Genomic DNA, 25700 nt, shown 5'->3' with positions numbered 1-25700 from the left:
ACTTGAAACTACCACAGCACTGTAAATTAAGTATCCGTCAAGTTTTCAAGAAAGCACTAAATTCATTAGCTGGGGGTCTGATTTTCTCTAGTTAATAGTCATCTTCCAACCGGCTCACTGCCTGGTTTTTGTTCCAGACTCCCATACGTCCTGGCTCTTTACTCCCTCTTCAGAGCAGTCCCTTAGAGCTCTCTGAGACACTGTCTCCTAGGCTTGAAATCCTCAGAAAAATCTGATGAATAAAACATAATTCTCAACTGCTAAGTTGTGCATTTTTTTCAGTCAAGATGAGCTGGCCTCATAGATTAGCAAAACAGATACCTGCCTGTCCCTGAGGCTGGGTGAAGAGTGAGTGGGAATTTGATCATCTGTTTGTCAACATCATCAACCCCAAAGGATTCACATAGGACACAGGGAGAATGGTACTCAGAGACTGCAGCTGCCCAAGAAAGTGTTAGATCCGAAATGCAGAAGTAATGTTTTGCTTTTTTTTTTTTTTTTTAATTACTTCTTCTGGCCATCTTTATTCCTGAGATATAATCACACATAATGACCCAGTCCATTCTTCCTTGGGGACTTGAGTTTCCTCTACCCCAGCCTCACTAAAGGAGGATTCAAAATCTCCAAGTGATTGAGTAACTTGGAGTCCTGAGTTTGAGGGGGTGACTCATACCCTCTGTGTAGAGAACTTGAGAGCTCAGAGATCGCAGAGATCATCCAGCTCGAATGAACTGGAGGCCCTAGGAGGCAAATGGCTTCTACTATCAAGCACAGCTGGATGATGGCCAGTCAGGACTAAAGCCACGGTTCTCTGGCTCCCAGTACTCAGTCCATTAAAACCCAGTTACAGTGGAGAGGAGGCAGGCCAATGAGGGAAAACTGATGGAGGCCAACTTCCTTCCTGATGGCAAGTCTAGTGCTGGGAAACATTGTTCTTTGTTGTCCAGTCAGTAAGTCGTGTCCAGCTCTTTGCAATCCCATGGACTACTGCAACCTGGCCCCTCTGTCCTTCACTGTCTCCCAAAATTTGCTCAAATTCATGTCTATTGAGCTGGTGATGCTGCCGAACCATCTCATCTTCTGCCACCCTCTTCTCCTCCTGCCTTCACTCTTTCCCAGCATCAAGGTCTCTTCCAAAGAGTCAGCTCTTCCCATCAGGTGGTCAAAGTATTGGAGCTTCAGCTTCAGCATCAATCCATCCAATGAATATTCAGGACTGATTTCCTTTAGGATTGACTTGATTTGATCTCCTTGTGTCTTCTCCAGCACCACTGCTTGAAAGCATCAATTCTTTGGCACTCAGCCTACTTTATGGTCCAACTCTCACAACCCTATATGATTACTGGCAAGACCATAGCTTTGACTAGATGGATCTTTGTCAGGAAAGTGATGTCTCTGCCTTTTAATATGCTATCTAGGTTTGACATAGTTTTTCTCCCAAGGAGCAAGAGTCTTAATTTCATGGCTGCAGTCACTGTGCACAGTGAGTTTGTCCGCTCAGAAAAGAAAATTCGTCCCTGCTTCCACTTTGCCCATCTATTTGCCATGAAGGGTGACGGGCAGGGAGGCCTGGCGTGCTGCAGTTCATGGGGTCGCAAAGAGTCGGACACGACTGAGCGACTGGACTGAACTGATGGGACCAGACGCCATGATCTCAGTTTTTCTATGTTGAGTTTAGAGCCAGCTTTTTCACTCTCCTCTTTCACCCTCTTCAGGAGACTCTTTAGTTCCTCTTTGCTCTCTACCATTAGAGTGCTGCCATCCGCATATCTGAGGTTGTTGATAATTCTCCCCTCAGTCTTCATTCCAAACTGTGCTTCATCCAGCCCGGCATTTCACGTGATGTACTCTGCTTATAAGTTAAATAAACAGGGCGGCAATATGCAGCCTTGTCATACTCTTTTCCCAATTTTGAACCAGTCAGTTGTGCCCTGTCTGGTTCTTACTGCAGGGCACTGTGTATGAATATTATTATTGAAACCTTATTGATGAAGACACTGAGGTTCAGAGTGGCTAAGTTCACACACACACAAAGGTTTCATTATTTTATTCAAATTCCAACGTGCTGAATTCCAAAGCCCACATTCTGTCCAGTGTAACACTTTATCTTATGAAAGGACAATAGAAAACACAGCACAGCACATATTTTGATGATAAATTAGCATTTCCAACAAATGCTAAGAGTTTATAGAGATTTCTCAGTAACTCTCTTGGTCATAGGGCATAATTTCATAAAGAGTTACTAAGGGGCTGATTACTAAATGATGAGCCCTAGGTTACAATGACAAGTCCATGTGAAGGAGATTTCCTTGCAAATGGCCTTCATACTAAGTAGACTATGTTCTAAATTTACTCTACACCCCCAATCTTCTTGCCTGTTCATACTGTTCATGGAGTTCTCAAGGCAAGAGTACTGAAGCAGTTTGCCATTCTCTTCTCTAGTAAAGTGAAAGTATTAGGTGTTCAGTCATGCCCTACTCTTTGTCACCCCATGGACTATAGCCCTATAGGCTCCTCTGCCCATGGGATTTCCCAGGCAAGAACACTGGAGTGGGTTGCCATTCCTTTCCCCAGGGGATTGTCCTGACCCAGAGATTGAATCCACATCTCTTATATCTCCTGCATTGGCACGTGGGTTCTTTACCATCTGAGCCAGGGGATAGTTTAGAAAGCATTACTATGAACAAAGCTAGTGGAGGTGATGGAATTCTAGCTGAGTTATTTCAAATCCTGAAAGATGGTGCTGCTAAAATGTTGCACTCGATATGCCAGCAAATTTGGAAGACTCAGCAGTGGCCACAAGACTGGAAAAGGTCAGTTTTCATTCCAATCCCAAAGAAAGGCAATGCCAAAGAATGCTCAAACTACTGCACAATTGCACTCACCTCACACGCTAGCAAAGTAATACTCAAAATTCTCCAAGCTAGGCTTCAACAGTGTGTGAACTGAGAACTTTCAGATGTACAATCTGGATTTAGAAAAGGCAGAAGAACCAGATATCAAATTTCCAACGTCCTTTGGATCAAAGGAAAAACAAGGAAATTCCAGGAAAACATCTACTTCTGCTTCATTGACTACGCTAAAGCCTTTGACTGTGTGGATCACAACAAAGTACGGACAATTCATAAAGAGATGGGAATACCAGACCACCTTACCTGTCTTCTGAGAAACCTGTATGCAGGTCAGGAAGCAACAGTTAGAACTGGACATGGAACAACGGACTGGTTCCAAATTGGGAAAGGAGTACGTCAAGGCTGTATACTGTCACCCTGCTTATTTAACTTATATGCAGAGTACATCATGAGAAATGCCAGGCTGGACAAAGCACAAGCTGGAATCAAAATTACCAGGAGAAATATTAACAACCTCAGATATGCAGATAATACCACCCTAATGGCAGAAAGTGAAGGGGAGCTAAAGAGCCTCTTGATGAGGGTGAAAGGAGAGTGAAACTGTCTGGCTTAAAACTCAACATTCAAAAACTTAAAATGAAACTTTCAGTGTTTCATGACTAATTTGAATCTATAGATAAGTTTGGGGGAAATAGTGATATATTAGCAGTAATGACTCCAGTGATTCTTTCTCTCCCTCCATACATCATTATGGATAGTTTCAATTGCTGTATCTTTAGCTTCTCTTCCTTTGCAATGTCTCATTTACTGTTAATCACGTCCAGTGTATTTTTCATTTTAGATATAGTTTTCACGGCTATAAACTTCATATGCATCTTCTTTATATCTTCCTTTTCCTCCTCATTATAATCACATGTTCCTCTATCTCTCACACACGTGGAGTAAAATGATAACTATTTAACATTCTTGTTTGCAGGTTATAACATCTCTGCATTTACTTATTTATAAAGAGAAACCTTATTGGCAAGAATTATTACAATAAGGGGCTTCCCTGGTGGCTCAGATGGTAAAGAATATTCCTGCAATGCTGGAGACCCAGGTTCTAGTTCTGGATCAGGAAGATCCCTCGGAAAAGGAAACAGATACCCATTCCAGTATTCTTGCCTGGAGAATTCCATGAACAGAGGAGCCTGGAAGGTTACAGTCCATGTGGTTGCAAAGAGTCAGATACAACTGAACAACACACACACACATATGCACACACACACACACATTACAAGAAGAGGAAAAGCATTCTTGCAATAGAAAACATTTTCACCGTATATTTGCAGGTGTCTCCTCTGTGTCTAACTGTTCTGATGTGTGTTTCTCTATTTTCCTGATCCTTAACATCCTCACCATTTATTGGACGGTAGACAATTGGAATCATAGGCTGTTACTTGCTAGGTTCTGTCATACGTATTTATAATGCTGTCTCTTGTCCTGGTGCCTGGTGAACTTATTGGAATCAGTCGGATAATGTCAAGGCTTGCTTTTAACCAGAGTTAAGGTGAATCTAGAAGAGGCAAGGCTGAATTTCATCCCCTGCTAAGCCTGAGCATCTTACCCAATGCTCTATGTTATAAGATATTTTCATGTCAACTCATAAGAGCACAAAGTATTCCCAGCCTTGTGGGACCTAGGGTAAATTTCCCACCTACTCCTTTCCAGTGATCTTCCCCTAGGTTAAAGTCTAAGGGAGTCTAGGAGGTTGCTTTCCCCAAGAATTCTCCAGATATCCCTCCCTCTGTCTGTCCATCCATCTGTCTCTCTCCAAAGCTCCACCCAGGTCTCCCCAGCCTCCAGTCTCTGTAAGCACAGCTCAGTGAGACCCTGTGCTCTGGTCGGTTCTATTTCCCTGAGTTGCAGCCTTCACAGAGTGAGTTGATTCAATTCTAAGGCTCACATTTTCTCTTTTCTGAGGGATCGTATTTCTACGGTGCCTGATATCCAACATATGAAAACTGTTTCATTTACTTTGTTGAGTTTTGTCATAGCTTGAGGAGGAAAGGTAAATAGTCACATCCGGTTTCTCTGTTTTGGCCAGAAGCAGAAGTATATTTACTGTTTGAAAACCACATTTTGTCCAATTCTGGCCTGGAGCATGGCAGTCATGCATGGCAGGTTTTAAGAGAATACGTACTTAGAATACCTCTTCAGCACCTTGATGAGAAAGGAGCTTCCTACAGAGGCCACTTCTCCAAAGCTGAGAAATGTAAACAATCTTGTTGTTCAGTCACTCAGTTGCATCTGACTCTGTGACCTCATGGACTGCGGCACACCAGGCCTTTCTGTCCTTCACCATCTGCTGGTGCTTGCTCAAACTCATGTCCATTGAGTCAGTGATGCCATCCAACCACCTCATCCTTTGTCATCCCTTTCTCTTCATGCCTTCAATCTTTCCCGGCATCAGGGTCTTTTCCTATAAGTCAGTTCTTCGTATCAGGTGGCCAAAGTATTAGAGTTTCAGCTTCAGCATCAGTCCTTCCAATGAATGTTCAGGATTGATTTCTTTTAGGATTGACTGCTTGGATATCCTTGCAGCCCAAGGGACTCTCAAGAGTTTTCTCCAGAGCCACAGTTCAAAAGCATCAATTCTTTGGTGCTCAGCCTTCTTTATGGTCCAAATCTCACACCCATACATGACTACTGGAAAAATTATAGCTTTGACTAGATGGACCTTTGTCAGCAAAGTAATGTCTCTGCTTTTTAATATGTTGTCTAGGTTGGTCATAGCTTTTCTTCCAAAGAGTAAGCGTCTTTTAATTTCATAGCTGCAGTCACCATCTGCAGTGATTTTGGAGCCCAATAAAATAAAGTCTGTCACTATTTCCAATGTTTTCCCATTTATTTGCCATGAAGTGATGGGACTGGATACCATGATCTTAGTTAGTGTTGACTTTTAAGCCAACTTTTTCACTCTCCTCTTCCACTTTCATCAAGAGGCTCTTTAGTTCCTCTTCACTTTCTGCCATAAGGGTGGTGTCATCTGCATATCTGAGATTATTGATATTTCTCCTGGCAATCTTGATTCCAGCGTGTGCTTCATCTAGCCTGGCATTTCACACGATACATAAAACTACAAGTAATAAGTTAGATAAGATGAGGCAGTGAAGGAATATGTTTCAGATGAAGGAAGAAGATAAAACCCAGAAAAAGCAGTGAGTGATGTGGAGATAGGCAATCTACCCTGAAAAGACTTCAGTGTAGTGGCCATGAAGATGATCAAGGAACTCGGAAGGAGAGTGGATACACAAAACCAGAGTTGGAAATATTTAACAAAGAGTTTAAAAATATAAGGAACAATCAAACAGAGATGAAGAATACACTAACTGCAATGAAAAATACACTAGAAGGAATCGATAGTAGACTAAATGACGCAAAGGAACAGATCATGAGCTGGAAGACAGAGCGGTGGAAGTCACTGCCACTGAATAGAAAAAGGAATGAAAAGGAGCAGTTCAGTGTCCTTAAAGATAAAAAGATATTTTATGGGAACAAGATTGTCCAGCCTTAGGTGGGTTTATTTGGATATTCTTTTAACATGCTGATTGCCATATTGTTAGAGGTAGGTGGTAAAGAAATGGGTAGGATGCCCCAAGATTTATACCTGTGCCTGTCCAGAGACTTCGGGTTTCCAGACCCTGAGAGTCATTGCTCAGTTGTCATTTGTCATGACAATTGTCATGTAACCCTCAGCTGTCATGTAACTTTCTCATTTGTTTTAATTGCAGCATTTCCTGTCTAGGGTAAGCAATAACACTATAGCAAGGACTTCTGTGAGGAAAAGTTAACACGATGCAAGTGAAAGTGCTTTATAACTGCTACATGTTATACACTTGGAGACCATTGGTTGAGTATACCTAAGCCTAGTACCTTGGGTAATGTGGTAAAAACATGAGGTTAGGGGTCAGGACTGTGTCTGAATTACAAGTAAGATTCAGCCACTCAGTGGATGATACTGGGCAAATCTCATCAACACTGTGGATTTTTGTTTCCTATTTTTTTTAATGCAGATAAAAATACATGCACCTGTAAAAATAGAGATGAAAAGGATTGTGGAAACACAAGCTAGAGAACTGGCTCAAGATTCCAGACGGAGGCCAGCAATCATTTGCCTAAGCTTCATTCATTGTGTGATTAAATTAACACTACTTGGAGTAAGATAAAAAGTAATCTGTTGACACTCCAGATGTGTTGAGGATTTCCTGTAAGCTGGAGAAGGAGAAAGACCAAGACCAGGCTGAAATAAAAGTCTAAGAAACGGCTCCCTGTAACACATGTGTGAAATGTCAGCCAGAAGATCATACAGGGCAGAATCAGCCCCGAGTCAGCAAACTGGAAAAATCTAACCCAGGCTCAGAGCTAGATTATGTAAACTTGCTGGTTGACCTTTGGTTCCATCCTGATTTTTTGCTGAATAGTTTGCAAATGTGTTACTCGAGCAGAAGGCAATTGGGGGCGGAGAGGGGCTTTGGGGACTGGAAGCAACAGAGAGCTATGACCTTTGCAAGAGGGGAGGGCCTCACATGAAGAGGGCAAATGAGTTTCACAATCTGTAACATTCCACTCCCATCCTCCAAAATGCCAGGGATGTGGAGTAACAGTTCTTTTAAAATTGTAAATAGGAACTCTCAAACTCAAAAAGAAAACCAGCAATGACCAAAGAATTGACAAGGAAAGAAAGGCATAAAACTCAGCCTGTGGGTGAATTCACAAACACAGAGCAGGTAGGAGATTTTAGGAAAGTATAGTTGTTGGTATATTATATTCATAGAAGGAATAAACCTCTAGTCAATCTCTAATTTTGGAAATTAAGTACTGGAACTTTGAATAGAAATCGCAGTAGATGTTCTGAGTAGCAAAGTGGACACAGCTGATAGATAATTAGAAAGGTAAGAAGTTCCGGTAGACGGTGTAAGTCAGAACATCACACAGCACAGGGACCGGATGGAAAATAGGGAAGAAAACACGAAAACTGAACAACATCGACAAGTTTGGACACTCATCTAAGGGGCATTCCAAAAAAGAGAACCGAGAGTGGTGCTATGAAAACAGCGTAAAAGGGAGAAGACAAAGAGGTGGCAGGAGCATCAGACGCGGCGGCGGCTGCCGCTGCTGCTGAGTCGCTTCAGTCATGTCCGACCCTGTGTGACCCCATAGACGGCAGCCCGCCAGGCTTCCCCATCCCTGGGATTCCCCAGGCAAGAACACTTGAGTGGGTTGCCATTTCCTTCTCCAGTGCATGAAAGTGAAAAGTGAAAGTGAAGTTGCTCAGTTGTGTCCGACTCTTCGAGATTCCATGGACTGCAGCCTTCCAGGCTCCTCCTTCCATGGGCTTTTCCAGGTGAGAGTACTGGAGTGGGGTGCCATTGCCTTCTCCAATAATAACTTGGTTAGGTTTTAAAGACAATCCCATCCTGACTCTATAAATTACTTCTTCCAAGTCGCTGGTTCAGTCAACTTAAAGACTGTCTGCACTTGATATCTCCTAAAAAAAAAGAATCCGTAAATACTGGACATATATTTAACTGATGCTACTAAATTTAACAAGGATATTCTGATCAACAGCTGGATTTTAGGAATGTTAGAAAGATACCATTAATAAACATTCATGAGATAGTTTCTGGAACTTTTTTTTTTGACTGCACCCCGCAGCATGTGGAATTGTAGCTCCCCAGTCAGTGATGGAATCCGTGCCCCTTGAATTGGAAGAGTGAAGTCCTAACCAATGGACTGCCAGGAAAGTCCCTGGACCAATACTTTTGGTAAGTCATGTTGGTAAGACGATTACATTTGTTCAAGATAATAAAAATATTATCTTTCAACCTAATCATTTCAATCACTCCATCCTCAGCCAGACTAGCCCTTTGTCTGTTCAGAGGCATTTCCTGTCTAGTGATGTGTGTGTGTGCTAAGCTGCTTCAGTTGTGTCCGACTCTTTGTGACCCTAGACTGTCGCCTGCCAGGCTCCTCTGTCCATGGGATTTCAAATTTCTTAGACATAGAAAAAAAAAGCATGGTGCTAAACTGTGTTACATTAATTTTACCAATAATGACTCTTTTTTGGGGGGACAATACTACAAAAAGTAAATATCCTTGTGCTGTGAAGACAGACACACACATATTCCTGAGAATCGGGAACTGTTTTTCGTGACATAACCCAGACATGGAGAACCTACCGAATTAGTCATTTTAACCACACCTCACAAGAGGCTCTTGGGTTCTTATCCTACAGGGGAATCGGGTTCTTTTCTAAGTCAGGACCGTGGGAATCTTAGACCATGCCCATGTATTTCTTCCCCAACTCCCTCAGTGGACTATCGGTCTTTTCTAGAGTCTGGAACTGGAGTTATGCCTGCTAGCTAATGGGACACCTCTAGTCTTAGGTTGTCAGACAGAACACACTTCAGGCTATGCAACTGTGTCAAAGTACATTATGTTTTTTAGCCCAGAGTTTGAATTTTACTTGACTGACTGGTAAGAGTCTGTGCCACTGCAAACACACAGGATTAACTCCAAAAATGCGCTGGAGCCATTTATATGTAAAATAAATTAAACATCCGCAGATTTCAATGCTTTTACAGCCAGAAGCTGTTTCTTTTCCTAAGTTAGATCACTGATAAGTGAAAGTGAAAGTCACTCTATTGTGTCCAACTCTTTGCAACCCCATGGACTGTACTGTCCATGGAATTCTCCAGGCCAGAATACTGGAGTGGGGAGCCTTTCCCTTCTCCAGGGGATCTTCCCAACCCAGGGATCGAACCTGGGTCTGCTGCACTGCAGGCAGATTCTTTACCAGCTGAGCCACAAGGGAAGCCGTATCCCTGATAACATAAAAGTAACTTGCCTCCATGCTTTTATCTCTGTTTGCAAGATGTATTATGTGTGCTAAGCTATCTGACTGCTGGTAATTTTTTTAAAATGTCTTTATGTGGTTTTGGTGTTTTGTTTTGTTTTGTTTTGTTTTGTTGGTTTTTTTTTTAATATTTATTGGCTTATTTGGTCCCGTTGGGCCCTAGCTGCAACACGAGGGATCTTGGCTGCCTTATTCAGCGTCTTCGTTGCAGTGAGCTGTCTCTCTAGCTGTGTGGGCTTAGTTCCCTAACCGGGGATTGAACCTGCTTCCCCTGCATTGCAAGGTGGATTCTTAACCTCTGGACCCCGAGGGAAATCCCTTGATAATGTTTAAACATGAATTTGTTTTCCTTGAATACCAGGAATCCCAAGTGAAGGCAAAACCTTATCTAACCCTGTACATGAGCGTCTTCACTTATATATAATGAGGTAGTTACGAAGAGCCACCTTGAGTCAACATAAACGAGGACTTTGGTGGGGATGTTTATAAGAAAAACTCTCACTATGCAGGACTGTTTAGGATGGGGTAGTAGAACAACATATCCCCTCTTTCCAACATTCTTGTCTTCAGTGCCTCACATTAGAATCATCGTATCAAAAGGGATTGGACCTATAACCACAGGGAAAAAAGGCTTTCACTCAATATTTTGCGAGACACATTTACTCAGGCAGCTTACACTATACATGTGTGTAACTTTGTTTTGCTCCCTTTCATTTAAGAGACATTCATATACACATCTTGTATTTGTCAGGTACTTCCCTAAGCAGCTCACAAATGTTAGCCTGTTTCACTTAACAAAGCAGAAATGTAGTAAGTGTAGGCGGTGTTATTGATTTCACCTACAGATAAGGAAACAGAGGCAAAGAGGTATTAGCTGCTTTGGTCATAGAGACACGACTGGTAAACGGTAGGATTACAAACGCTGAGTTGCAACCAGACTCCCAGATTTGCAGAAACAGCAGAACATGTGACCCAGAAGGAGGGCCCAGAGGTCCAGGAGAGGCTGCACCAGCTCCCTGAACCTTGTCCCTTCCTTTTTAAGGAGGAAAGGTCCACAGTGACAGCTCCAACTTAGTTGTTTCTGTAGAAAAACTACCACAACACCCTTTGCAGCTCCTGGCTGGGCGTCCCGGGACAACGAGCACTTGAGGTTCTGGAAAAAGCTGCTGCTTCTCATTGGTTCCTGGGGACTCTTCTCTGTGCAGACAGCTTTCCAGGTGAGGACTCACCTCAGCAGAGAGAATCGCTGCTCTGTGATACTCACCTCCCTCCTTTTCTTCCCACAAGACGGTGGGAAAAATCAAATGCTCTTGTCGGTTTTAGACAGGAAGTGCCAAGTTTATTGATTGATATTTATGCCAAAGGGGAGGGAGCCTATTTGATTTGAGAAATAATGCATTGCCTCTACTATGGCTTCCCTGGTGGCTCAGCGGTTAAAGCATCTGCCTCCAATACGGGAGACCTAGGTTCGATCCCTGGGTCGGGAAGATTCCCTGGAGAAGAAAATGGCAACCCACTCCAGTATTCTTGCCTGGAGAATCTCATGGACGGAGGAGCCTGGTAGGCTGCAGTCCACGGGGTCGAAAAGAGTCGGACATGACTGAGCGACTCCACTTTCACTTTCACTTTCTACTGTGTATATGATAGATGTACTGTGGGGGGTCGGGGGGGAACTTCTTGGAAGGACGAAGCCAGCTTTCCATTCTGAGCAGATGAATAGTACAGAGGGGTTTGGAAGTTGGTGGGTGAGTGGAGAGGTAATAACATTTGCAGGAAGGATGCTGACCCAGGTAGCGTTCACCTAACACACCTACAGTGGCGAGACAGGAGGCAAATGTGGTTCTGTTTACTCCCTTAGGAAACATTCTACAGGAGGTAGCTTGTTCCTTAGATAAAGGTTAACCAAGAAAACAAAGCAGTCGGTTCAAAGTCAGAGAGGAAATATGCAGAGGAACATGGACTAGAATGCACGGTAGGCTGACAGTTAATTCAGATCCTGTGAAAAAGAAAGTTAATGTAAAATATTTTATCAATAATGTTATGGCCATAAAATGTTTTTTTAGTTTTCTTTTTAATTGAAATATAACTGCTTTACAACGTTGTGTTAGTTCCTGTTGTACAACAAAGTGAATCAGCTATCTGTACACATGTATCCCTTTCCTGGGCTTTGTTGGTGGCTCAGATGGTAAAGAATCTGCCTACAATGCAGCAGTCCTGGGTTCAATCCCTGGGTTGGGAAGATACCCTGGAGGAGGAAATGGCAACCCACTCCAGTATTCTTGCCTGGAGAATTCCTTGGTCAGAGGAGCCTGGCGGGCTGCAGCCCACGGGGTCACAGAGTCGGACATGGACCAGTGTTCACTCGCTCATGAGGTGCCCTCCCTCATGAGGCTCCCCGCCCACCCCATTCCCCCTGTAAGTCATCACACAGCACTGAGCTGAGCTCCCTGTTACACAGCAGCTTCCAGCCAGCCATCTAATCCACACATGGTCGTGTGTACATGTCAAGGCCACTCTCTCAGTTTGCAGTGAATGGCTTTTCACATCTTGTTTTCCCTTCTAACTTTATCTCTCTACCTCCTTCCAGTTCTCATATATGTTGCATATTGAATATGTCTAAGCAGAGATTTACACATTATAATCGAGGATCAGGTACTGTTTTGTGTTCTACATTTTCTCCTTTGATTTCAGGATTCTCTATTATTTAGAGTTTGCTTTCTTTGTTTAAATTGCTCAATATTTTGCAAATATTTCCAGTCAGGATGGCTGGGTCTGAAGTGCTTTGTGTGTGTGTGTGTGTGTGTGGACTTTGCCCTTTGCCAAAGCTAAAAGCTCATGATGACTAGGCAGTCTTCTAGAGCCTCTTCAGTTTTCAATCTACTCAATAACAAGGCAACATGTTTTGCTGTTGCTGCTGGGGCTGGCGGTACTTTTCACTGTGTGTGTGTGTTTGCACCTGCCTAACAGAACAGTTTCATATTAAATGGCTTGCAGGATTGTAACAATGTTACAACCCTAGAAATTTGGCATCAAACTCATTTTGCCTCTTACAGGAGGCTTTCAGACTAAAGGTCACATTTGCATCTCGGAATGCTGGACTTCTACTTGATGCTGGGAAGGACTGAAGGCAAAAGGAGAAGGGGGCAGAAGATGAGATGGTTAGATAGCATCGCTGACTCAATGGAGATGAATTTGAGCAAACTCCGGGAGATAGTGGAGGACAGAGGAGCCTGGTGTGCTACAGTCTATGGGGTCTCAAAGGGTTGGACACGACCTAGAGACTGAACAACAGCAAATCCTGAGGCTTTCTGAAAGATGAGATAAATGCCCAGAGACATTTTTGTTTCTCACAACTGAGAGTGGAAGTGTTACTACTGAGAGCTAGTTAGTAGAGTCCAGTGATGTTATTATACATTCTATGATGCATAGAATTGCCTCCCCCAACAAAGACTTATCTGCACTGAAATATAAATAGTGCTAAATTTAGGGAACCCTACTAAAACCCTACTCTAAACGGAACCCTACTCTAAACCCTACTCTAAACCCTACTCTTGAACAGTTCTATGAAGACCTACAAGACCTTTTATAACTAACACCCAAAAAAGATGTCCTTTTCATTATAGGAGACTGGAATGTAAAAGTAGGAAGTCAAGAAACACCTGGAGTAACAGGCAAATTTGGCTTTGGAATACGGAATGAAGCAGGGCAAAGACTAATAGAGTTTTGCCAAGAAAATGCACTGGTCATAACAAACAACCTCTTCCAACAACACAAGAGAAGACTCTATACATGGACATCACCAGATGGCCAACACCGAAATCAGATTGATTATATTCTTTGCAGCCAAAGATGGAGAAGCTCTATACAGTCAGCAAAAACAAGACCAGGAGCTGACTGTGGCTCAGACCATGAACTCCTTATTGCCAAATTCAGACTTAAATTGAAGAAAGCAGGGAAAACCACTAGACCATTCAGGTATGACCTAAATCAAATCCCTTATGATTATACAGTGGAAGTGAGAAATAGATTTAAGGGCCTAGATCTGATAGATAGAGTGCCTGATCAACTATGGAATGAGGTTCATGACATTGTACAGGAGACAGGGATCAAGACCATCTCCATGGAAAAGAAATGCAAAAAAGCAAAATGGCTGTCTGGGGAGGCCTTACAAATAGCTGTGAAAAGAAGAGAAGCAAAAAGCAAAGGAGAAAAGGAGAGATATAAACATCTGAATGCAGAGTTCCAAACAATAGTAAGAAGACATAAGAAAGCCTTCTTCAGTGATCAATGCAAAGAAATAGAGGAAAACAACAGAATGGGAAAGACTAAGGATCTCTTCAAGAAAATCAGAGATACCAAAGGAACATTTCATGCAAAGATGGGCTCGATAAAGGACAGAAATGGTATGGACCTAACAGAAGCAGAAGATATTAAGAAGAGATGGCAAGAATACACAGAACTGTACAAAAAAGATCTCCACGACCCAGATAATCACAATGGTGTGATCACTCACCTAGAGCCAGACATCCTGGAATGTGAAGTCAAGTGGGCCTTAGAAAGCATCACTATGGACAAAGCTAGTGGAGGTGATGGAATTCCAGTTGAGCTATTCCAAATCCTGAAAGATGATGCTGTGAAAGTGCTGCACTCTATATGCCAGCAAATTTGGAAAACTCAGCAGTGGCCACAGGACTGGAAAAGGTCAGTTTTCATTCCAATCCCAAAGAAAGGCAATGCCAAAGAATGCTCAAACTACCGCACAATTGCACTCATCTCACACGCTAGTAAAGTAATGCTTAAAATTCTCCAAGCCAGGCTTCAGCAATATGTGAACCGTGAACTTCCTGATGTTCAAGCTGGTTTTAGAAAAGGCAGAGGAACCAGAGATCAAATTGCCAACATCCGCTGGATCATGGAAAAAGCAAGAGAGTTCCAGAAAAACATCTATTTCTGCTTTATTGACTATGCCAAAGCCTTTGACTGTGTGGATCACAATAAACTGTGGAAAATTCTGAAAGAGATGGGAATATCAGACCACCTGATCTGCCTCTTGAGAAATTTGTATGCAGGTCAGGAAGCAACACTTAGAACTGGACATGGAACAACAGACTGGTTCCAAATAGGAAAAGGAGTACGTCAAAGCTGTATATTGTCACCCTGTTTATTTAACTTCTATGCAGAGTACATCATGAGAAATGCTGGACTGGAAGAAACACAAGCTGGAATCAAGATTGCCCGGAGAAATATCAGTCACCTCAGATATGCAGATGACACCACCCTTATGGCAGAAAGTGAAGAGGAACTAAAAAGCCTCTTGATGAAGGTGAAAGTGGAGAGTGAAAAAGTTGGCTTAAAGCTCAACATTCAGAAAACGAAGATCATGGCATCTGGTCCCATCACTTCATGGGAAATAGATGGGGAAACAGTGGAAACAGTGTCAGACTTTATTTTTCTGGGCTCCAAAATCACTGCAGATGGTGACTGCAGCCATGAAATTAAAAGACACTTACTCCTTGGAAGGAAAGTTATGACCAACCTAGATAGTATATTCAAAAGCAGAGACATTACTTTGCCAACAAAGTTTCATCTAGTCAAGGCTATGTTTTTTCCTGTGGTCATGTATGGATGTGAGAGTTGGACTGTGAAGAAGGCTGAGTGCCAAAGAATTGATGCTTTTGAACTGTGGTGTTGGAGAAGACTCTTGAGAGTCCCTTGGACTGCAAGGAGAACCAACCAGTCTGTTCTAAAGGAGATCAGCCCTGGGATTTCTTTTGGAAGGAATGATGCTAAAGCTGAAACTCCAATATTTTGGCCACCTCATGCGAAGAGTTGACTCATTGGAAAAGACTCTGATGCTGGGAGGGATTGGGGGCAAGAGGAGAAGGGGACGACAGAGGATGAGATGGCTGGATGGCATCACTGACTCGATGGACATGAGTCTGAGCGAACTCCGGGAGTTGGTGATGGACAGGGAGGCCTGTCGTGCTGCGATTCATGGGGTCGCAAAGAATCGGACATGACTGAGCGACTGATCTGATCTGATCTGACTCTAAACTGATCAAGAAATTTTGAAAAAGAACATGAATCAGTGATGAGTGAGGGAACACTATTATAGATCCCACAGACATTTAAAGGATAAGAAAATATAGATGGCTTTGTGCAATAAATTCTACAGCTTAGATAAAATGGAAAAAAAAATCCCTCTAATGACCTAAATAAATAACCAGATGTGTCTAACTCTGCAACTGTATGGATTGTAGCCCACCAGGCTTCTCTGTCCATGGAATTCTCCAGGCAAGAATACTGGAGTGGGTTGCCGTTCCCTTCTCCAGAGGATCTTCTCAACCCATGGATCAAACCTGGGTCTCCTGCATTGCAAGCAGATTCTTTACTGTCTGAGCCACCAGAGAAGACCCAACTAAATAACCAGAAGTTACCTCAAAAATCAGAAAAGCCATATATTTACAAAGGAAATTGAATTTGTAGTTAAAACATTTCCACAGAGAAATTTAATTCCAAGTAAAAATATTTCCGAGTCCCAGATGGCTTCACTGTTGAAATCAACAAATACTTGATGAAGAAATATTAATTCTCTTAAGAAAATAGAGGAGGAGGAAACTCTTTCTCAATTTGTATTTTCTGAACATAAATGTTATATCAAAATGGATAAAAACTTTACTAGAAAATAAGAATATAGATCAATATAGACCAATCATTCACAAACATAGGTGCAAAAATCCTTTAAAATAATAGAAAATTGATCCAAAATATATAAAAATAATACCTTATGAATAATGAGTTTATACTGAAAATATATTATTCATTTAGCATTCAAAAGTAAATAATTAAAATTCAACATGTCAACAAGAAAAAAATCATATAATTATCCCAATAGATGTATTTAAAATGGCTGACAAATATCAACATTAATTTATGATTTTTAAAAAACCCCTTAACAAGCAACTTTTTCAACATGACAAAGGTGATTGATGAAAAATAAACAGCTAAGCTTAAGTAAGAAAATAAATACTTTTCCCTAATATCAAAAAGAATGCTCATATAGTACCTCCTATAAAATATTTTCCTGCAAGTTCTAAGTGGTACAGTAAGCCAAGAAAAGGAATAAGACACATACAGATGGAGGAAATAAAATTATTTTCATTTGCAAAAAACATTTGATCACATATATAGAAAATTTTAATTGCAAAAATACACAACTACTAAAGGTAATTGTGGGAAAGATTAGTTTTCATTCCAATGCCAAAGAAGGGCAATGCCAAAGAATGCTCAAACTGCCAAAGATTGTACAATTGCACTCATTTCACATGCTAGAAGGTAATGCTCAAAATCCTTCAATCTAGCCTTCAGCAGTACATGAACCCAGAGTTTCCAGACATACAAGCTGGGTTTAGAAAAGGCAGATGAACCAGTATCAAATTGCCAACATTGGTAGGATCATAGAGAAAGCAAGGAAATTCCAGAAAAACATCTACTTCTGCTTCATTGATTATGCTAAAGTCTTTGATTGTGTGGATCAAAACAAACTGTGGAAAACACTTAAAGAGATGGGAGTACAAGACCACCTTACTTGTCTCCTGAGAAACCTGTGTGAGAGTCAAGAAGCAACAGTTAGAACCAGACATGGAACAACTGACTGGTTCAGAATTGGAAAAGGAGTACATCAAGGCTGAATATTGTCACCTTGCTCAAGGAACTTCTGTGCAGAGTAGATAGTGCAAAATGCCAGGCTGGATGAATCACAAGCTGGATTCAAGATTGCTGGGAGAAATATCAATAACCTCAGATAGACAGATGATATCAATTTAATGGCAGAAAGCGAAGAGGAACTAAGCTGCTGGATGAGTGTGAAAGAGAGGAATGAAAAAGCTGGCTTAAAACTCAACATTTAAAAAATGAAGATCATGGCATCTGGTCCCATTACTTCATGGCGCGAAGAAGGGGAAAAAGTAGAAGCATTGACAGATTTTCTTTTCTTGGGCTCCAAAATCACTGCAGATGGTGACTGCAGCCATGAAATTAAAAGACACTTGCTCCTTAGAAGGAAAGCTATAACAAACTCAGACAGCATATTAAAAAGCAGAGACTTTTCTTTGCCAACAAAGGTCCATAGAGTCAAAACTATGGTTTTCCCTGTAGTCATGTATGGATGTGAGAGTTGGACCATAAAAGAAAGCCGAACACTGAAGAATTGATGCTTTCGAACTGTGGTGCTGAAAAAGACTCTTGAGAGTCCCTTGGACTGTAAGATCCAACCAGTCCATCCTAAAGAAAATCAACCCTGAATAGTCATTGGAAGGACTGATGCTGAAGCTGAAGCTCCAGTACTTTGGCCACCTAATGGGAAGAGCTGACTCATTGGAAAAGACCCTGATGCTGGGAAAGATTGAAGGTGGGAGGAGAAGGGGATGACAGAGGATGAGATGGTTGGATGGCATCACCAACTCGATGGAAATGGGTTTGGGTGGACTCCAAGAGATAGTGAAGGACAGGGGAGCCTGGCGTGCTGCAGTCTAAGTGGTAACAAAGAGTGGGACACAACTGAGCCATTGAACAGCAATACTAAAGGTAATGAGTTAACTCCATAAGGTCACACTACACAAAGCCAATATAGAAAAATTGCACTTCTGTAAACAAACAAATTTTTTAAAACTTCAAAATATAATGTAATTTACAGTTATATGTTTATTTATGTGCTAAGTCACTTTAGTTGTGTCCAGCTCTTTGCAACCCCACGGACTGTAGCCTGCCAAATTTTTCTGTCCATGGGATTTTCCAGGCAAGAATACTGGAGTGAGTTGCCATTTCCTTCTCCAGAGGATCTTCTCAACCCAGGATCTAAATGGTGTCTCTTAGTTCTCCTGAATTGGCAGGTGGGTTCTTTACCACTAGCGCCACCTGGGAAGTCTCGTATTTATTTATAATGACATCCAAAGGAGGGAATGAATGGGGATAAGTTTAACAGAAGATAGCCAAAAACTAAAGTCCTTTGCTAAAAAATTTAAAGAAGACCTAAAATAATGAAGAGATACATCACATTCATAGACTAAAATATTCAATATTTTTCAGATATTACCTCTTATATAACTAAGCTACAGATTCACTGCAACCTCAATGTAAGTGTCAGACAATTTTTAATAAAAATTCACAAGATTATTACAAAGTTTAAATAGAAATGCAAAAAACCTAAGCAAAAAGCATCTAAAAAAGTTGGTGGACCCACACTATCAGATTTCAAGGCTTAGTATAAAGCCACAGTACTCAAAAACAGTAGTAAAAAAAAAAAATCATAAGAATAGATATATAGATCAATTAAACTAATAGAAAGTTGAGAGATGCAGGCATACATATAAACTCAATTGCTTTTCAACAATTACATCAAAGCAACTCGAAAGAGAAAGGACAGTCCTTGCAATAACTAGCAATTAAAAAACCAGTTTCTCCTCCAGGAGATAGTGAAGGACAGGGAAGCCTGGCACGCTGCAGTCCATAGGTTTGCAAAGAGTTGGAACACAAGTTTGCAACTGATCAACAACATCAAATCTACTCTGTGGAAAAGAATATCCACTCTTACATCATACCATTTACAAAAAGTTAACTTGAAATTTTCGTAGACCCAAATATAGGAACTAAACCTATAAGACTTCTGAAGGAAAATATAAGAGGAAATTTTTGTAATGGTAGAACAGCAAGACATGGAAACAATCTAAATATGTCTCCCTCTCCCAAGGCAGTTATTCTAGGCAAATTTACCTTCCCTGTTACCTTCTAAAACTCAGGTAAAGCTGTGTGAATCTTTTCTTATTGGTTCAGCATCTTCTCATTCCTGGCTATTTGTTGGTACTCACTAGGCTAAGGTACCTGCCAAGATGCTCCACTTACAAGGCCCGCAGATGCTGCAGATGCTAGAAAAATCCTTGAGGAAGAGCATCCCTGCATCCTTAAAGGTGAGCTTGGGACGTTCTTAGGGAAGCAGAGGGTTGCATTCTTAGGGAACCAAAGAGGTCAGGAGGAGAATGAGCTCTTACTGAGTGCACATTCTGTGGTAAGAACTCACTCACACCGCATCGCACACAGTTCACACCATCTCTTGGCAAGAGAAGTGTATTAACTCATGTCCTGGAAGAGGGAAGAGTTCTCAGTTATATGACTTGCCCAATAATTTTAAGTTACAAAAACACTACCCTCTGGAGACTCAAAAATATTTTCCTGATTTCCCTTTAAAAGGTTGATCTAAGTACATACTAATTTTTAAACATTTGTGCCCGAGGTGAAGTTAACCACCATGTATCTTCTTGGAATATTTAACAGGTCAAGTCTTATTTCTTTGAAATCCAAGTGTGCATGGAAGAGATCTAGAAACAATTATCTACTATTCATTACTTTAAGGCAATGGTATTTCTTACAGAATGGCTGGATTTATGCAGATTTATTTATATTTTCACTTTTAACATTCAGAGGATTGATGGAAGGAGGAAAATGCTTTTTCTTTCATTTTTTTCTTTTCCTTTTTTGTCTGCATGACTTGTCAGATCTCAGTTCCCTAACTAGAGACTGAATCCAGGTCCTCGACAGAGAAAGCCTGAGTCCTAACTATGGACCACCAGGGAATTCCCTGAACTGCTTTTAAAAGCACTTTGCACATCTAAAGATAGAAGTTTAATCACAGAACCGCGGCCAGCACCGGCGCCAGCGGGGCCTCAAGGCCAGAACAATGGCAGCGTGGTCGTCAGTGGCAACGGAAAGCACTTCCAGCCCTCACTTCACCGCAGCCGCTGGACTTGATCTGTGGACTTGTGTCAGCCTCAGAACTCCCGTAGGAGGGGCGGTCGGTTTTCTCCCTATGCTGTGGAAGATGGCTCTGAGGCCAGGAAAACTTAATAACTTGCCCACCTGGTTACTCCTGGGGCCATAAATATAATCCATTTATTCCGTTTCAACTCTCCAGAGCCTACCTGTGTATTTTGAGCAAAACAGACCCTCAACTTCAGATCCTATTAAGAGAATAAACTGGATCTCTCATACATCACTGCTGGGAATGTGAGATGGTGCAGCCCCTCTTAAACAGCCATTTGTAAGTGTCTAACCAATCGTGCAACCAGCGCACAGCCAGCGACGACAACCTTGAGCATTTGCCCTAGAGAAATGCAAGTTTATGTTCACACAAAACTGTGTACCCTAATGTCTATAACAATCTGATCCATGATAGTCAAAAGCTGGAAACAACTCACATGTCCTCCCATAGTTGAGTGGCTAAATGAACTGTGGTACATCCATACTATGGGATACTACTAAGTGATAAAGAAGAAATGACCGAGGGATACCTGCAGCAATTTGGATGAATCCTCAGAAAATTATTGGAGAAGGCGATGGCACCCCACTCCAGTACTCTGGCCTGGAAAATCCCATGGACAGAAGAGCCTGGTAGGCTAGAGTCCATGGGGTCGCTGAGGGTTGGACACGACTGAGCGACTTCACTCTCACTTTTCACTTTCATGCATTGGAGAAGGAAATGGCAACCCACTCCAGTGTTCTTGCCTCGAGAATCTCTGGGACGGGGGAATCCTGGTGGGCCGCCGTCTATGGGGTCGCACAGAGTCGGACACGACTGAAGTGACGTAGCAGCAGCAGCAGCAGCCAGAAAATGATGCTGAGTGAAAAAAGCCAGTCCCAAAGGGTTCCACACTGTATAAGTTCGTTTATGTAAAATCCTTGAGATAACCAAATACAGAAACAGAGAACACACTGATGGCTTCTGGAGGTGAACGAGGAGGGGGCAATGGGAAGGTAGTGGATGTGACTATAAGAGCCTCAGGAGCCATCCTCATGGAAAGGGAAGTGTTCTGCATCTGGACTGTATCAGGGTCAAAATCCTGTTGTGGTGTTGCTCCTAAAGTCCAGTAGGTCTCTGTGCTTCACCAAGTTTACACGGTAAGCAGCCAGGATTTTACTCTGGGCAAGTGAACATTTGAAGCCAAGTCCTAACCCTTATGCTCATCTGCTTAGCACAGCACCTTGGACTTCGGTCAATAAATTATACGTATCAGTTTCTATCTTACAGTTTCATCTAGAATATACACCCTCATCCCACCATGGAGTTACCTTGATGATGGTGACTCCTCCTTGGTTCTACAGCTAAAAGGGCAGCCTGCCTGGGTCTGTACCCACCCCTTCCACCAGCAGGCTGTGTCTCCCCACCACGTTACTTAACTTTTATGTGCCTTGGCTTTCTCACACAGAATGGGAGTCATGAAGGGATTCCCTGGTGGCCCCAGGGGTTAAGACTTGGTACTTTCATTACCTAGGGCCCGGGTTCAATCCCTGGATGCCTGATGTTGAAGCAAAGATCCCACAGGCTGCACAGCCACCATAAAAGAGGAGGGGGAGTAACAGGACCTCCAGTCTCTTGGGGTTGTTGTCAGATGAGAAGATTTGATGGGGAACAGGCAGGCTGTGCCTTGCACACAGAGCAGCTATGCCAATATTAGCCACTGTGGGTATAGATCAGACCATAAATTTACAGTGGGGTGAATTGTGGCTACATCGGTTTATCTCATTTGAGGCCAATACTTTGAAAGACTTGGCATAATTTGGGATGAGTTGAACATCTTCACCTTCCTCAATCTTAACCATTTGTAAACCATCCTTTTACTCTGGGGAAGAGAAAGGTAAGCATTCTTCTATAGGCAGCCTATCTGGTTTTGTTTATATTTACTGTAAAGGGACCAAAGAGACAATTCTCCATGACCTTTAGTTACTATAGCCTCCACTTATTTGTAGGAAATAGTTACCTTTACCAGAGGTTAATTTGAAAATATGTGTTGAAAAGCCTTAAACATGTAGATAGCTTTAAACCCAGCAATCTCCCTTCTAAAAACCTTCCCTAAGCAAATATCAGGTACAAATGCAAAGATTTCAGCAAAAAAGATATTCTTTGAAGAGTACTTTTTTGCGTCAAGAAGTTGGAAACACCTGGAGTGGAGTGTATCTGATATTCTCCAGTTTTGTGAAATGTGTTGTGTGTGCCTGGAGAATCCCATGGCCAGAGGAACCTGGTGGCTACAGTCCACGGGGTCACAAAGAGTCAGACGCGACTGAAGGGACTTAGCATGTACATGCTTACATGAACAGATGTAAATCTATTAAAGATCTTATTACATTCCATAATGGGAGTTCTGTTCATAAATTCCATTGGTTTGCATATCTTCTATGTGAATATTTTTTAAAGATATATTTATTGTGGGGAAACTTAGAATCTCACCAGTGGTCTGCTGAAGTTCTTATAGGTACCTTCCAATCAAAAAATTCCATTCTTTCATAAAAATAAACCTTGTCCTATGCAAGCACGGCACTTTGCCATCTCTTCCTAATAAGATAATCCTCTCACTTTCTTGTAATACTACAGGTTTATGGGACCACCTTCCACATAAACCAGGGAAACCCTTTCAAGCTAAAGGCTCTGGTGGACAAGTGGCCTGATTTTAATACAGTGGTTATCCGCCCTCAGGAGCAGGTAAGGGGCCAGATGTGGAATGAATAGGTATTTATGTTCATATTGGCTATGTACTTACCATGCAGTTGGCAATATGGTAGACCCTGGGAATATAGAAATAAATCAAGGTGATATAGTCAACATGTCCTTATCTTCAAAAAGTCCACAGCCTGGAGGAGATTATAGGTAAATCCATAGGGAAATGACATCATGGTGTGAAATGGTTAGATGCTCAGTCGTGTCTGACTCTGCGACCTTGTGGACTGTCGCCCACCAGGCTCCTCTGTCCATGGAATTCTCCAGGCAAGAATACTGGAGTGGGCTGCCATTCCCTTCTCCAGGGAATCTTCCCAACCCAGGGATTGAACCCATGTCTCCTGCCTTGCAGGTGGATTCTTTACTGTCTGAGCCACTAGGGGCCCCATGGTGTGAAATGGCCAGAATCAAAACCAAGATGGCATCCTGCTGCTGCTTAGGACCAAACGCTTTGTCATTTCCTGCATCCAGTTTGCGGGAATAGAGGCAACCAGGGGGAGGCTGTGCTAATGCAGGATTATGTTGATGGCGTAGACAAGCGCTTGATCTTTTGTGAAAGGCATCAAAGAAGCATTTCCCGGGCTGGATTTCTACACGTAGTAAATCAAGCCCATTTTAAACCCTTAACCTAAGGGGAAAAAAATATCTCATACCTTGTACAAACACCAGTTTTGAAACCACATCAACTCATTCATGCTAACTCAAAACTTCTCATTGTGGTGGTCTCTTCCCGTTGAGATGCTGCACCATGTTATAACCTATGGTCATCAATTAAGCAAATAAAACCAGGCAGGAGGGGAAAAAGCATGTGGTAGAGGTTGCAGGGAGAGGAATGATTCTTAGTAGAAATTTTACCAAAATTGGATGTTGAATATAAATAGGATTTTTTACATGGTTGCAGATCAGAACTTCATTCAAAGCAGTTGCAAGAGATAAAGTCTGAAACAAGAGTGAATTAAGGAAAATTAAGGAGCAAATTACATAGTTGGAATTGTTGGTTACATATTGTATGATAATTTTTTAATTAGTGAAATTGAATAGTTAAGTTTATTTAATAGTTATGTTTATTCAAAAATAAAATGTATAATTATATTTTAAAATATCAAGTAAAATTGTAATATAAATATATTATCACTTAATATAACTTACATAGAAGTGAAACGGGTAATATTCAAGAAACCAAATTAAATAACAATTTAAAACGAACACTTTTAATTATTGATAGAAATCTGAGCTACTTTCAAAAATACAGTTTTAAAAATAAGACTTTTCCAACTTGAAGAACGATCATTGACATATAAGATTGTGTCAGATCTACAACATTGCAGATTTGATATACACGTACAGTACAATGATTCCCTCCATAACTTTAGCTAATACTCCATCCTGTCTCATAATTACCATTCTATTTCTTAGTGAAAACATTCAAAATCTGCTCTCTCAGCAACCTTCAAGTACAATTAACCCTTGAACAACATGGGTTGGAACTGCACAAGCCCACTTAAATATTTTTTTCCCCAATAATTACATGCTACAGTACTCCACTATCTGACGATGTTTGAATCTGTGGATGCAGAATAGCAGATACAAAGGATGACTGTAAAGTTACACGCAGATTTTCAGCTGTGTGGAGAGTTGGGGTCCCTAACTCCTTCTTCGTTCAATGCTCAACTGCATATAATACAGCATTAACTATGGTCCTGCGACGGGTGCGCCAAAGCGCAGGCGGCTGCGACGGGCACACCAAAGCGCAGGCGGCTGCGACGGGTACACCAAGCACGACCGAGAGGAGCCACCCCACATCCGAAGTCAGGTGCAGAAGCCGGGAGAACCCCATGCCCGAAGGGCGGCGGCCAAGAGGAGTTACCCCACGTCCGAGGTCAGGGGCAGCGGCCGAGAGTACTAGACTGCGACAGTGCAGGAACAGCCCAGAGGAGCTACCCCATGTCCGAGGTCGGGGGGGGGGGAGCGGCCCAGAGGAGATACCCAGCGTCTGAGGTCAGGGGCGGCGGCCGGGAGGAGATACCCCACGCCCCAAACCCGAGGCCAGGGGCGGTGGGCATGAGGAGCTACCCCTATGCCCTCACGCTCGAGGCCAGGGGCGGTGGCCAGGAGGACCAACCCTACGTCCAAGGAGCCGTGGCTGCACAGGCGCAGAAGGGCCTAGAGGAGCTATCCCACGTTGAAGGTCAGGAAGGGCAGTGGTGAGGTACCCCTCGTCCAAGGTAAGGAGCAATGGCTGCACTTTGCTGGAGCAGCCGTGAAGAGATACCCCACGGCCAAGGTAAAGAGAAACCCAAGTAAGACGGTAGGTGTTGCAAGAGGGCATCAGAGGGCAGACACACTGAAACCATACTCACAGAAAACAAGTCAATCTAATCACACTAGGACCACAGCCTTGTCT

The 25700-nt window shown here is 42.2% G+C and overlaps 1 protein-coding gene across 9 annotated transcripts in view; it reads left to right on the top strand.

Moving 5' to 3' along the window:
- The first annotated feature begins 7628 nt into the window (after positions 1–7628).
- Positions 7629–25700, top strand: part of LOC147358840 (glycine N-acyltransferase-like) — a 43957-nt gene continuing 25885 nt past the window's right edge. The window contains exons 1-4 of one of the 9 annotated variants that reach the window (XM_086338770.1): positions 7629–8238; positions 8550–8659; positions 19620–19715; positions 23174–23281. In XM_086338770.1, the coding sequence (XP_086194896.1) occupies positions 19638–19715; positions 23174–23281 (186 nt within the window). In that variant the 5' untranslated portion in view covers positions 7629–8238; positions 8550–8659; positions 19620–19637. Of the gene's footprint in view, positions 8239–8349; positions 8660–10766; positions 10968–19619; positions 19716–23173; positions 23282–25700 lie in introns of those variants that run through there. The other 8 variants (XM_086338771.1, XM_086338769.1, XM_086338776.1 and 5 more) reach the window with 8 other exon arrangements.

This window comes from Bos grunniens, chromosome 15, assembly GCF_055505025.1.
Source record: "Bos grunniens cultivar Pamir isolate PY7600 chromosome 15, Bosgru_T2T1.0, whole genome shotgun sequence".
Lineage (NCBI taxonomy): Eukaryota > Metazoa > Chordata > Mammalia > Artiodactyla > Bovidae > Bos > Bos grunniens.
Note: the sequence above shows the minus strand (reverse complement) of the source record. Positions and strands in the feature narration are given on the sequence as shown.